Source organism: Lynx rufus, unplaced genomic scaffold (genome assembly GCF_022079265.1).
Source record: "Lynx rufus isolate CCGP_SWC_20201006 ecotype Redwood Valley unplaced genomic scaffold, mLynRuf1.p SCAF_8, whole genome shotgun sequence".
Classification (NCBI taxonomy): Eukaryota; Metazoa; Chordata; class Mammalia; order Carnivora; family Felidae; genus Lynx; species Lynx rufus.
Genome location: NW_025814896.1, coordinates 26,149,007 through 26,162,456, shown reverse-complemented (window position 1 = coordinate 26,162,456; position 13,450 = coordinate 26,149,007). Strand labels below are relative to the sequence as shown.

At 48.5% G+C, this 13,450-nt stretch overlaps 1 protein-coding gene across 1 annotated transcript in view; it reads left to right on the top strand.

Annotated features, from left to right (window-relative positions):
- Positions 1 to 13,450, top strand: part of DNMT3B (DNA methyltransferase 3 beta) — a 42,217-nt gene that overhangs the window by 16,239 nt on the left and 12,528 nt on the right. Inside the window, exons 3-12 of the mRNA XM_047069332.1 lie at positions 272 to 333; positions 2,316 to 2,423; positions 3,366 to 3,491; positions 4,151 to 4,360; positions 5,517 to 5,675; positions 8,427 to 8,534; positions 9,423 to 9,567; positions 11,617 to 11,742; positions 11,903 to 11,947; positions 13,319 to 13,398. Coding sequence (XP_046925288.1) covers positions 272 to 333; positions 2,316 to 2,423; positions 3,366 to 3,491; positions 4,151 to 4,360; positions 5,517 to 5,675; positions 8,427 to 8,534; positions 9,423 to 9,567; positions 11,617 to 11,742; positions 11,903 to 11,947; positions 13,319 to 13,398 — 1,169 coding nt within the window. The remainder of the gene's footprint in view (positions 1 to 271; positions 334 to 2,315; positions 2,424 to 3,365; positions 3,492 to 4,150; positions 4,361 to 5,516; positions 5,676 to 8,426; positions 8,535 to 9,422; positions 9,568 to 11,616; positions 11,743 to 11,902; positions 11,948 to 13,318; positions 13,399 to 13,450) is intronic.

Below are 13,450 nucleotides of genomic sequence, written 5' to 3'. Positions count from 1 at the left end.
TGCCTTTCCTGCTGAGTACCTTCAGTCATTGTTTTGGGTCCTATTATGTGCCTGGCCCTGTGCCCTGTTGCCTTATGAATACATTGAAGGGAAATCAGATCCTGAGGGGCTCAGTTAACCCTCTGAGGATGCCAGTGGGTCTAGAGAGATCTCTGCCCCCAACCCAGAGAGGAGACTACAGGGGACAGCAGGTCAGCGAGGGAAGACGCGGCTGCCCCCCGGCCCGGAGGCTGGCCCTTCCACAAAAGACAAGACCGGTTCTTTTCTCCAGGCCGAAGATCAAGCTCACGACTGTCCAAGAGGGAGGTCTCCAGTCTGCTAAGTTATACTCAGGTATGTGTCCTCACGTCCCTTGTGCAGGATTCGGGAATTCCCTTGAGTGGCATCCAGTAAATACTTGTTGAGTGACGGATTTGAAAACTGCTAAGCACACAGAGGGCTTTGAACAACCTCATCCATGGAGGCATTTTCTGCTACATGCCAAGTCTTTTTTTTTTTAATCATAAACATTAATTTTACTCCATTATAAAGTTTTTTACTAAATGCTTCCCAGCATATTTCTGAAATTCTCATTTTCCCTGTCCGGAGGATCCAATTACATTGATAAAGTTTTAATGTAGTAAAATCGCTCCTTTTATTCCTGGAATGAGCCCAACTTGTTTGTGGTGTGTTTTCAAGCTGATTTCCTTTCACATCTATTCATGAATAAAGTGGATGTGTGATTTTTTTTTTTTTTTTATTTCTTGGAATATATTTGTGTCTGGTTTTGATCTCAGGGTTATGTGGCCTCACGGATTTTTTTCCCCTCACGTTGGAAAGAACTTGCCTTAGGGAACTTCTAACAATCATTGCAATGTCTTTTAACGGCTGCTGCAAAGTCAAGGTTTCTACTTGATCAATTTTTTTTCCACCTTAGAGTCTTCCCATAATTTTTTTTTATTCCCGACATCATTTATGCCTTTCTTGTTCTTATTAATCATAGTAGAGTTGGTTTTTTTTTTTTTTTTTTCCAATTTGGTTACTTTTTTGAAAGAGCCGGTGTCCAGCGTTGGGGACAAAGTTACGGACAAGTGTAAATTCACATTCGCACGGCTTCTGTTCTGCTGGAGGGCAACCAGTGGACGCCCAGAGGATGAGCATAAGAGCTGTGTGGATATTTGGGACTGGGTGCTCAGGACACCTGTTTTAGCTCCGGTGGACCATCAGCAGGAGTGGCAACGGAACCTCCGGCCTGAGCGTTTCCTCTGAGTCTGGCCTTGAGTGAGGCCTGTGTTGCTTGATTCTCTTTATATTTCTGTTGTGCTGTAAGAAAAGTACTGTTACAGTTTTTAAAATTTTTTTAACGTTTATTTATTTTTGAGACAGAGACAGAGCATGAACGGGGGAGGGTCAGAGAGAGAGAGGGAGACACAGGATCTGAAACAGGCTCCAGGCTCTGAGCTGTCAGCCCAGAGCCTGACGCGGGGCTCCAACTCACGGACCGCGAGATCATGACCTGAGCCGAAGTCGGCCGCTTAACCGACTGAGCCACCCAGGCATCCCAGTACTGTTACAGTTTTAAAGAGTGAAATGGACTCACTCAAGGCCTCAAAATTGGCAAGTGAAGTGAAAAAATCAAGTTCTTACTATTACATCCAAAACTCAGGCTGCTTACCAGTGCACAGGTTTTTGGGTTTTGCTGTGCAGCATGGGACATGTTCTAGGGGTTCTTCATTGGTTCATCGGTGCCATTTCTTCCTGGTCCTTGTATCAGGAAGCGTCTCCTTTGAGCCTTTGATTTCTCCCACTTAATTGTGCAAATTGACCAGCTCTCCCTGTTAGTCCTAGCCAAATCAGTCTCCCCAAGGTGCAGATCCAGATTGCATTCATACTGTATCTTAGATTTTCTGATTCCACTGTTTTTTTTTGTGTGTGTGTTTTTTTAGTGTGTATTTATTTTTGAGAAGAGGGGGGAGGGGCAGAGAGAGGGAGATGGAGAATCTGAAGCAGGCTCCAAGCTCTGATCTGTCAGCACAGAGCCCGACGAGGGGCTTGAACTCATGGACCGTGAGATCATGACCTGAGCTGAAGTCAGACACTCAACCGACCGAGCCACCCAGGCGCCCCAGGGGTTTTCTTTTTTGATCATGTCTTGAATTTGTGATCCCCAGGGTAAGCCACTGTAATGTCTTATTGGAACAAAATATTTTGAAAATATTTCCAGGTAACTTGGGCCAGTATTGTTTTCAGTACGATTGACTTTTCATTCTTAAACCGTTTGGGGTTATGTCACCTTTTGATAACATTTAAAGTTCATAATGCTTTCATTCATAAAGGATCTGACGGGTGATGGAGATGGCGAAGGGGAAGACGGGGATGGCTCTGACACTCCAGTGATGCCAAAACTCTTCCGTGAAACCAGGACTCGGTCTGAAAGCCCAGCTGTAAGTCCCCCACTTCTGAGCCCAGGCACTTCCAACCAGACATAGGCCTGCATAAACACACACACACACACACACACACACACACACACACACACACAAAACCAAAAAATGGTCTTGCATCCTCCAGAGAGAACTTTGGAGAGAGAGGTGAATACATGTTTTGAAAGTGGAGAATGACAGACAGCAAGGCTCACGGATAGTCAGTGAAGGTCTTCTCTCCCGTGGTAGTGTTTCAGGTGTTTCAGCTCTTTTCGGACACTCCTGGCTGCAAGTGCCCGAGAAATGCCTATTCCCTCTGGGACTCATTTCTGTAAGTGGGGTCTGTGACTTAGTGTGTGGTGTGGAAACAGGTAGGCGATCGTTGCTAGTGGCCTCCCACCCCATTAGAGAACAGGCTGATGCTCGAGGACCGTGGCGGGTCTAGTTTACAGTCTCCCCCAGCATATGATGGAGGTCATCCCCATTACAGAGGACAGAAGGATCTGGTAACTAACCCAAGGTTAAACATTGATTCTTGCGTGCAGGATTCGAATACAGGAGTGCACCACCCAAGCTCATGCCACTTTGAGAAAGGAGCCTAAGGGCTTCTCATCCAGCTGCTTGATCCACTACCTTCCAGAAGAAGACAACAGTCACTCTAATGCTTTGGGGGGACAAAATGTTTGGTTTGGGGTAAACGATGTTATTTTCCATTCAATCTGCAGGTGCCAGTTGCCTCTGACGGGCAGTGCGGGATCTGCTGTGGACCATCGGCAGCCCTGCTGGCACCCTACCCCTTCCCCCAGTAACAGGGGAGTTTCTGGGGGAGATCCTTTCAGCCCAGAGTCCTTCCCTGCTTACCCCCCACCTCTTCACTTCTGGGGACTTGAGGTGACCCCTCAAGTCCGAAACTCCATGCCTGTAGTCACCAAAGGCCTCCTGCTTATCCTCTCTTGCTTCCAGGTCCGAACCCGAAATAACAACAATGCCTCCAGCCGTGAGAGGCACAGGCCCTCCCCACGCTCCACCCGAGGCCGGCAGGGCCGCAGTCACGTGGATGAGTCCCCCGTGGAGTTCTCAGCTACCAGGGTTGGTTCCCCGGACACCCCCAGTCTCTTAAGTGGAAGATCCGCCTCTGTCACTGTGCCACTGAAAGCAGCCGGCGTTTAACCTATATCTGTTCCTCACACTCAGCACCTTTTCAGGGTCTTGCCTTTCCTTTCGCTCCCGGGTGCTGGGTAAGCTTCTCTCCTGGCCTGATCCTGGATGGAACCCTGGTGGAATGTGAGAATTCCCTGTTGACTGGGTTCTTGCTCCTCCTTGGGAATGAGTTCAACTCCACTGACTCCAGAACTGTTTTGTCTCGCTAGTATCTTCACTGACTGTCTTGAGGCAACCCCAGTGGTCACAACAATTCTCCACTCCTGTTGCAAGGCTGGGCACACAATAAGCATTTAAGGAAACCAGTGGCCCTCTCTGAGCTTGGCTCTGGAATCTCTAGACATCACTCATGCTTACTCTGCCTTTGTCCTATCTGTCATGATTCTGTCCCTGTTCTGATGGAGGTTGCTTTTTCCCACCACTCAAGGGGTGCTCACTCGTTCCTGGAAAACCGTCCTTGGTGGTGTCTGTTCTCAACTCACACCTTCACGCTTCAGGCTTGACCGGGATCCAACTGGGGGGAACACCGGTCTCCGGTCACCTGCCTGGTTTGCTGTGGCCCAAGATCTGTGTCCTTCTGTCCACAGTCCCTGAGGCGGCGGACAGTATCCTTGGCAGGCACACCGTGGCCGTCCCCCGCCAGCCCCTACCTCACCATTGACCTCACAGATGATGATGTGATGCCCCAGAGCAGCAGTACCCCCTACGCCCGCCTGGCCCAGGACAGCCAGCAGGAGAGCTTGGAGTCCCCGCAGGTGGACGCGGAGGGGACAGATGCCGACAACACCGAGTATCAGGTACCACTGGGAAGGCCTACGTAGTAGGGAAGGGCAGCCACTCACCCAGAGGAGCCTACTCCCACGTCTTTTATTGGTCACATCTATTCTAATATTTGAATTTCTTTTCCATATACACCAGTCCTTCCTTCACCCTACTTAACTGCCAGACATAATTCAAACACCTAATTGATTTCCCGAACATCACATTTGTACCCCCAAATAAGTGTACCCTGTTTGTACATGCTTCTGTTTGTCCTGTTTTACGTACAATTGGAGACCAGCCATTTTCACTTATTAGGAACTGGAGTTGTCTCACTTTCTTGTCTATAACCCATCTAGTGTAGAGTTCATAATTAACCAGTTGGGCCCAATTATTTCACTCCAGCATTGCTGCATATATACATCCGTGTCTGCCTATATCATGTAGATAACATTTTTTTCTTATGTATATCAGAGTATAGGTATATTTTCATAACTTGTTTTCATGGGCATCTCACATTTTATGGTAAGCTTTTTATGTGCAAACATCCATAATTTTTTTTTGCATTTCAATGCCTTTGTAATAACCTGTGAAATGGCCTGTGTTGGGAATACCCAGTGATTGTCATTATTTACTCTCAGGTTATGTTCTGTGAGTTTTCAGTCGGCAACTTTCATTCCTAGATACTAGGTTAAATGTATTTGTGAAATGTTGTAAATCTAATATAATTCCATGTTCCTATCAAATAACCAAACTGGTCCCTTATTTTCAAGGGGTTCAAACTCATAGTTTTAATTTTTTTAAAGTAATCCTTGTACCCAATGTGGGGTTCAAACTCACAGCCTCAAGAATCAAGCGCCCCTCAGCTGGGCACTTGTTTTTTAATATTTATTTTTGAGAGAGACCCCATGAGAGCATGGGGGAAGAGGCAGGGAGAGGGGGACAGAGGATCTAAAGTGGGTTCCACGCTGACAGCAGAGAGCCTGTGGGGCTCCAAGTCACCAGGAGATGGAGATCATGACCTGAGCCGAGGTTGTACCTAGGCTCCCAGGGGCCCCCATGCTGGGCACTTTGGAGGGAGCCCCAAGTTGGTCCCTCAGCAGTGGCCATTGGGGTCAGTGGGGTGGGCAGGACTTTTCCTTGGCCCAGGCAGTCTGTCTCATTGGGATTCTTTCTTGTGGTTCTTCCTTCTAGGATGGGAAGGAGTTTGGAATAGGGGACCTTGTGTGGGGAAAGATCAAAGGCTTCTCCTGGTGGCCTGCTATGGTGGTGTCATGGAAGGCCACCTCTAAGCGACAGGCCATGTCCGGCATGCGGTGGGTCCAGTGGTTTGGTGACGGCAAATTCTCCGAGGTGAGTCCGGTGCAAGGTAGGCTCCCGGGCCACAGACCTGCAGTGTTTTCCTCCCTTCCTTGTACGCTTGATGTTTTACGATAAAAGGCCCGTGATTGCTTTCTCCAGATGGATGAGGCTATTTGACTCAGTATGTCTAGGAAGGATAAAAATTTCTTGTTAAATAGCATAAACACATATTTAGGGTCTCATGGGGCTTAGAGCTCTGTCTGCTCTTCTAGGAGACAAAAAGCTGGAACGTTCTCTGAATCCACTTGTGGCCACTTGTGCTCTCTTTTTTACTTTTTATGGATTCCTGTGGAATTGGGAATGGCCACTTGGGTAAGCACCCTCAAAGATCTTTGGAGAAGCTTAGAAGAGACAGGAAGGGTGGTCTCTGCCTCTGAGTATCATTTAGCCCTGGAGGCATGTGGGGAGGAGCATGTCTGGCTGGGCCTAGGGTCACCTGGTGACAGTTCTGAAAAAGTTCAACTCAGAGTACCGACTTCAGAGTTTGTTGATTATGTTCTTTTTGTTGCTGATGATATATATATCATCTAATGTTTTATATATATAGATTATATATATCTAATTTTGGTATGATTAACATGATTATGTTCTTTTTGTTGGTGATATATATATCTAAGGTTTATTTTATTTTTGAGAGATAGAGTGGGAACAGGGGAGGGGCAGAGAGAGAGGGAGACGCAGATTCTGAAGCAGGCTCCAGGTTCTGAGCTGTCAGCGCAGAACTTGACACGGGCTCGAACCCACGAACCGTGAGATCACGACCTGAGTGGAACTCAGATGCTTAACCTATGGAGCCACACAGACGCCTCTTGTTGCTGACATTAACCACTTTATGTTCTTTCTTGATGAGAGTCTGTGGGACAATAGCTGTGTTGGGCATGAATCAGCCACTTTTGATTTCTTACCTGTCCAAAGCACACTATGAGATCTCAGGTTTTGATGAGAATAGTGTAGGCAATACTTTGCCTGGGATGGTCTCTTTTCAAAATGTTACTCCAACCGTCAGCACGTCCAGAGGTTAGATGAGGAACAACAAGCTGGGCTGGGATGGAGGCAGATGTGGTAATGGAGGGCCATTCAGTACGTCTGTGTGATTCAGCATCAAGTTGAGGTTCTGTTTTTTTCCCACGATTTGGGCTTCCTCGGGATCATTTGCCATAAACACATTGAAATTCCCAATAGGCAGGACAAGGAGGATTTGAGTCCCCCTGGTAGGCAGAATACACGTAGATACTCTGTTTGACCAGCAGAGGGAGCAGGTTAACAAATGTCCTGGGCTTGTGCTCTTTCTGAAGCCTCTAACTGAAGGATGTGGGCTATGAGTTCTGTGAAATGAAGCAGCAAGGATTGTTTGTAACTGCTTTGGCCCAGTGAGACACAAATTGAGCTTTGCAAGGCTGGTCTGATGTTAGTAAGATGATGTGGGGGGGCTACTAGCATTATAGGGTAGGGTTGCAGTGCAGGTCTTGGTGTTTGGGGTACACATTGCATGCAATAGAGCAGTTCAGGACTGGGAACAGCACTGGTGTTTTCAATGTACAATCACACCGACCCCTAATTTCTTTTAAATGCTTTTTTTTGAGGGGCGCCTAGGTGGCGCAGTCGGTTAAGCGTCCGACTTCAGCCAGGTCACGATCTCACAGTCCGTGAGTTAGAGCCCCGCGTCAGGCTCTGGGCTGATGTCTCAGAGCCTGGAGCCTGTTTCCGATTCTGTGTCTCCCTCTCTCTCTGCCCCTCCCCCGTTCATGCTCTGTCTCTCTCTGTCCCAAAAATAAATAAAAAACGTTGGAAAAAAAATTAAAAAAAAAAATGCTTTTTTTTGAAAGCTTATTTTGAGACAGAGAGAGAACTCAAGTGGGGAGGGGCAGAGAGAGAGATGGCGAGGGAATCATAAGCAGGTTCTGCAGTGTAAGCACAGAGCCTGACGCGGAACTCAACTCAAAAACTGACATCGTGACCTGAGCCCAAATCAAGAATAGGACGCTTAGGCGACTGATCCACTCAGCAGCCTCCCCCCCCCCCCGGTCCCCGCCCCCCGGCCAGTTTTTTATACGTGGTGGCAATTCCCTGCCATGGAAGGTCAGGATTAGAGGTATAAGCGCAAAACGGAAATTGGCATGACAGAGAGCATGCGCTGTGGGGAACCAGACATCACCTGTCTTTCAGTGCTAATCAGCATCCCAGGACAGGAGTTTCATCCCCTCCCTTTGGCGGCCTGATTAGTTCATGCAGGCCCTGGAGACTTGGGGAATATATGGGTATTTAGCCCCAATGGAAGGCACATATCAACAAATCAACATAACTAGAAAGTGCTTACTTTTGCCACACTATTCTCTAAACATGTACATTAAATTCCCTTAATAAAACGCTAAATAGTTAATCTCAGCTGTCATTTGTCATGCTCATGAAGGAGGGAAGGACATGTACAAAAGCACCAATATTAGAACATCCACTGTGCATGTCAACACTGAGATGGGGCCCACACAAGGGACCTGTGGGTCATTTGGTCTCAGAACATAACACAAATACGGGGCGCATCCTCCATTTGGAGAATCCTACTTTCTCCCATTTGGAGTGTCATGTTCACTGTGCTTCTGGCTATAGGGTATGTCAGAGGCTGTGTACCAGTTCTGTTTTCTACTTTCTCTAACCTCCTTTTCAGTCTGTGAACATGATCCCCAGGAATAAGCCTGGGAGAGATACAGGCTGCAGACGGGTGTTGATGATGGCTTTCTCTTTCAGGTGTCTGCAGATAAGCTAGTGGCCCTGGGGCTGTTCAGCCAGCACTTTAACCTGGCGACCTTCAATAAGCTGGTGTCTTACAGGAAGGCCATGTACCATGCTCTGGAGGTAACATGGTGGTGGGTGGTGGGGGTCTGGACCCAAGAGCAGAGTTAAAGCAAGTGACGTACAGAAAGCCAGCTCAGGCCACAGCACAGCCAGTGCTAGCATGGAGGGGACACATGAAGTGCGTGCAAATATGACAGTAGCCTGATGATTGAGAAGAAAAGGAAGGGATTTGAGACTTCCATGCCTTCCCGGCTCTACGCCCCCTCCTCCGTGTACTGCTAGAGGGGGGGAAGAGCACTGGGAGGTGGGAGACCATATTCCTATCTGTCGAGCTTTTCCAGAGCCTCAAAAGCTGCTGGAGAGCAGCTGAGGCCTCTTCCCCTTGTCTGTGGGGGATCCACCAGGCTGTCATTCCCTTTTCCTTGACGTGGAAAGAAAATGGCCAGTGGCCTCGGTCCAGCATTTGTGAGCCAGGCTTTGCGCTTATATGACCTGTAAAACATCATAGTGCTTCTGTAATAGGACTTAACACTTGATGTCTCCCCAGCTTCATTGGGGAAAAAAAACACAAGAAATCTGGAGCTTTCTTAGAGGCAATGAGACTGTGCTGTGGCTGATGCCTCTCCTATATCTAAAAGTGACAGAGCCAATTCTGATCCCTCTAGCCTCTGAGAGGGAGCTGACCACTCAAAGCCCAATGGGGAAGAGATGCTCTTTGGTGCCTGCATGGAGAGACTTCATTCTCTGCATGGCCTCCTGCCTGCCTGTCTCCGTACACAGGCACACCCCCCGCCCCCAACCCCAGTCACATACCATAGCCCAGGACAGCTGCTAGGCTATGAAAGGGGCCAGTGTGAAGAGGAATGCAGACCCCCGCTGGGTGAATCCCTGGGTGTGGCCTGGAAAGCATCCACCCCTCCTGTTCATCCCGCCTCTTTATCTCCACAGAAAGCCAGGGTGCGGGCTGGCAAAACCTTCCCCACCAATCCTGGTGACTCCTTGGAGGACCAGCTGAAGCCCATGTTGGAGTGGGCCCACGGGGGTTTTAAGCCCACCGGGATCGAGGGCCTCAAACCCAACAACAAGCAACCAGGTGGGATTGGGCCCCTGGGCAGCACCCACCATCAGCTGCTGGTGGGGACAGTCTTGGGAGATGCAGTCACCCCTTGCTGCCACCTACCCTACCCCGGCTTCCCAGCGAGCTGGCAGCCCTGGTGCGCTTTCACCCTGTGAACCGCCAGGGAAGCTGGAAAAGTGAATAGGCCAGCCTTTTCCAGCTTCCCTGGTTACCCTTCTTGCTAAAGGTCAAGTATGCGTAATCGGGATTGAGTCTGTTGCAGAAACTTGAGTAAATAGAAGGCCAAGACGGAATTGTCACTGATGCCCTTTTATAAATTTCTCTTACAAGTTTTTGCATATTTATTTTGAGAGAGAGAGAGCACACTTGCGAGAGTGAGAAGGGCAGAGAGAGAGGGAGAGAGAATCCCAAGCAGGCTCCGCTCTGTCAGCAGCACAGAGCCCCATTTGGGGCTTCATGTCACAAACTGAGATCATGACCTGAGCTGATACCAAAATGGGTGTTTAACTATTTGAGCCACCTAGCTGCCCCATTAGTGCCCTTTTGTTTAAAAAGGAAAACAATAATTAAGCTATGCTTACTGTAGAAAACGTGGGAAGACTTAACCCTTCCCCAAACCCCACAGGCCACCTCCATTCAGAAGGCAGCATCATCCATGCTAAAGGTTTGACCGGCACCGTATTTCCTCTCTAGGTGTGGTTTCACATTGTCACTCCCAGGAATCCCAGATGTCTGAAATCCAGGATTTTATTTGTCTTAACAATCCATACGTTTAACATAGTATTTTCTGTTTTGTTTTGTTTCCCTCTCCCCACAAATAAGTGGTTAATAAGTCGAAGGTGCGTCGTGCAGGCAGTGGGAAGTTAGAATCGAGGAAACACGGTACTCCCTTCCCGTATTTTGACTATGCACTGTTTTCTCTGCACTTTCTTTCAATTTCTTGCATATACAGTGGTCACTGGGAACGAATCCAATCTGTTAAAAAGTCAACCTGAGCTCACACCTACCCCTTCACTCCCATCCCTCACAACTGCCCTCCAGGTTAACGCTGTTGGGTGTGCACACCCTCCCAGACTTTTCTATACACTAGTTGGATTCCTGCTTTCCCTTAATTTCTCAACTCTAATGGTATGTGCACCGTCAAATGTAATTTTGTCACTAAAGGGTTCTTACGATTTCTGATGACTATAATTTTCCTTTACCATGCTCCTTATAGATATTTACAGGTTGAATAAAAATATAAAAGGAATGTATAGAAACAGAAACAATGGCCATATAATATAATTTAAATTTGTTCTGGTAGCAACGTTGGAGAGAATACAAGAAACAGGTGAAATTAATATAAATCATGTACTTAATCTAATATTTCCAACATTTTGGCATTTCTAAGTCAATATAAAAATTATGAGTTTGGATTTTTCTAAATCTATATTTTTACATGTCTTATGATATCTCAATTTGTGTGCTGAATTTTTCATTAGAAATAAGTGATATATTTTTTAGAGATGTCCGAGTTCCAAATGAGCTGTTTGGTTGGCTTAATTGGGCAGGGTTTTTTTTTTTTTTCTTTTTAAGTTATGTAAGTATTCTCACCCCATGTGGGACTTGATTCCATGACCCCGAGATCAAGAGTGCCCTTCCTACTGAGCCAGCCAGCCTCCTTCAATGGGCGGTTGTTAAATTTACATCAAAATTAAGTATAAAATGCCTTTGCTGAGTCAGCACAAGTCACATCTCAAGTGCTCAGTCACTACCTGTGGCTGTTAGCCAGCGTGCTGCACATCAGAGGCCAGGCTTTGTCTGATGTTCCCGGTGCTGGGTCTATGGGGATGTATTCTCTTATACTCCTGGCTGTTTAAACCCCTGTAAATAAATACAGAGTGAGGGATTTTGAATTCCTCTGACTTGTCCATAGAGGGGCGGTCGGGCACGCAGTGTGGACCCATGTCATGGCCCAGGTGCGGCTGGCACCCAGGCATGGTCCTGTCCTGGGGTCACGGTTTCCCCGCACCCCCCTTCGCCCCCACACCCCAGCCACGGCTGCCATCTCCTCACCTTTCCCAGAGAACAAGACCCGAAGACGCACAGCCGATGACTCGGCCACCTCGGACTACTGCCCCCCACCCAAGCGCCTCAAGACAAACTGCTATAACAATGGAAAAGACCGAGGAGAGGAGGACCAGAGTCGAGGTGACTGTGGGGCGGTGAGGAGGCTGGTGGCCTGAGCTCACCCACTTGGGGGGGTGGGGGGGTGGGGACAGGACGGAGGGCCGTTCAGCAAGCGAGTGTGGCTTAGCTGATGAGTAACAGGCTACCTGACGCCATGTCCCATCTGCTCTTTTCTCAACAGAACAAATGGCTTTGGATGTTAGCAACAACAAGGGTAGCCTGGAAGGTAATGTACTCTCCTTTGTAGTGGTCTTCCTTCTTGCCCTGAGTAGTGCTAGGATGTACCCTGGCCTGTTTATCTGCCCTGTGGGAGTTTAACCCAGTGCTCTGTGCCTTGACCTTGGGCTGGGGTGCGGACATCTTAGTTGCTACATTTAATGCAGTGAATTGTCTGACTTTCACAGAGACTGATCCTACCCCCTTGAGTATGTAGGAAGGGGAGGGTTGGCAGTTTGTCCTCAGGGAACTCCAAACGAAACCATGACCTATGACATCTTTAGTCTTTCTCAGCGAAGAGCCAGAATGGGATTTGAGGTAAAAGGCAGACAGACTTCACCACCATCACTCTCTCAGGCTAACTCTGGTCCATTTGTCCTGGCTGGGAACGAGCCCCTGGAATTGCCCAGAATGTATCTGAAGGAATTCAGAATGTTTGAGGATGGATGGACTCTCTCTTGCTTCCTCAGCCTGATGTCCGTTAGTCAGCAAATAACTTTTTGAGTGGTTCTCTCAGTGCTGGGTAGGAAAACAACCGCTCCTGACCCACAGCGCTCTGGGGAGAGCTCAGGTTTGGAGCAGTCCCTGACAGTCCCGGAAACCTTGGCCCGCCATCCTCCTATCCCCCAACACTCTGTCACCCATCTGGGCTTCCTGGCTGGGGATGCTTGGTCTCAGGCACTTTAATGACCCTGCCCACATGGTCAGTGATGTGGGCCATTCCTGACCTGCTGAAATGAGGGGAGGCAGAATATCCTAATGGGAAGGGACCAATGTCCTGAAATCATGACCAGATGACAAGCGATGGGCATTTTTTTTTTAAAGATTATTCATTTTGAGAGAGAGAGAGAGAGAGAGCAGAGAGAGCGTGCACAACTGGGAGAGGGGATCAGAGGGGAGAGGGAGAATCCCAAGCAGACTCCATGCTGTCGGTGCCCAGCCTGACCCGAACGCAGGGTCGATCTCACAAACCGTGAGATCATGACCTAAGCCCAAATCAAAAGATGCTTAACTGATTGAGCCACCCAAGAGCCCCTCACGTTCCTCTTTAAAGAGTCTCGGGAGTTTTCAGGCCAGGCCCTCCCAAGAACATCCCACTGCTAGAGTGGCCCCTGCTCGGTGTCCTGCCTCAGGTCTTCCATTTGGGCCTTGCCTCTGCCCATCTCATGGGACTTCCTGCCTGGGGCTATGGTTCTGGCCTCTCCCCATCTCTGGAATGGGGACTGTGGGCGCTGCGACTTTGAAGTGTTGCTGAAAGGAACAAAGCGTGAGGAGTTACTTAGCCAGCATGGAGTACGTAACTAGAGCGGTTAGACTCCAGGCTTCCACTGTGCTGTTGTGACCCTACTTGCCAAAAGCTGCATCCCTGTCTTTCTTACAGATAGCTGTCTGTCCTGCGGTAGGAAAAACCCTGTGTCCTTTCACCCTCTCTTTGAGGGTGGGCTCTGCCAGACATGCCGGGTAAGTCCTAACCTGGGGCCTTCCTGCCCCTTCCCCACTGCACTTCCCTGTA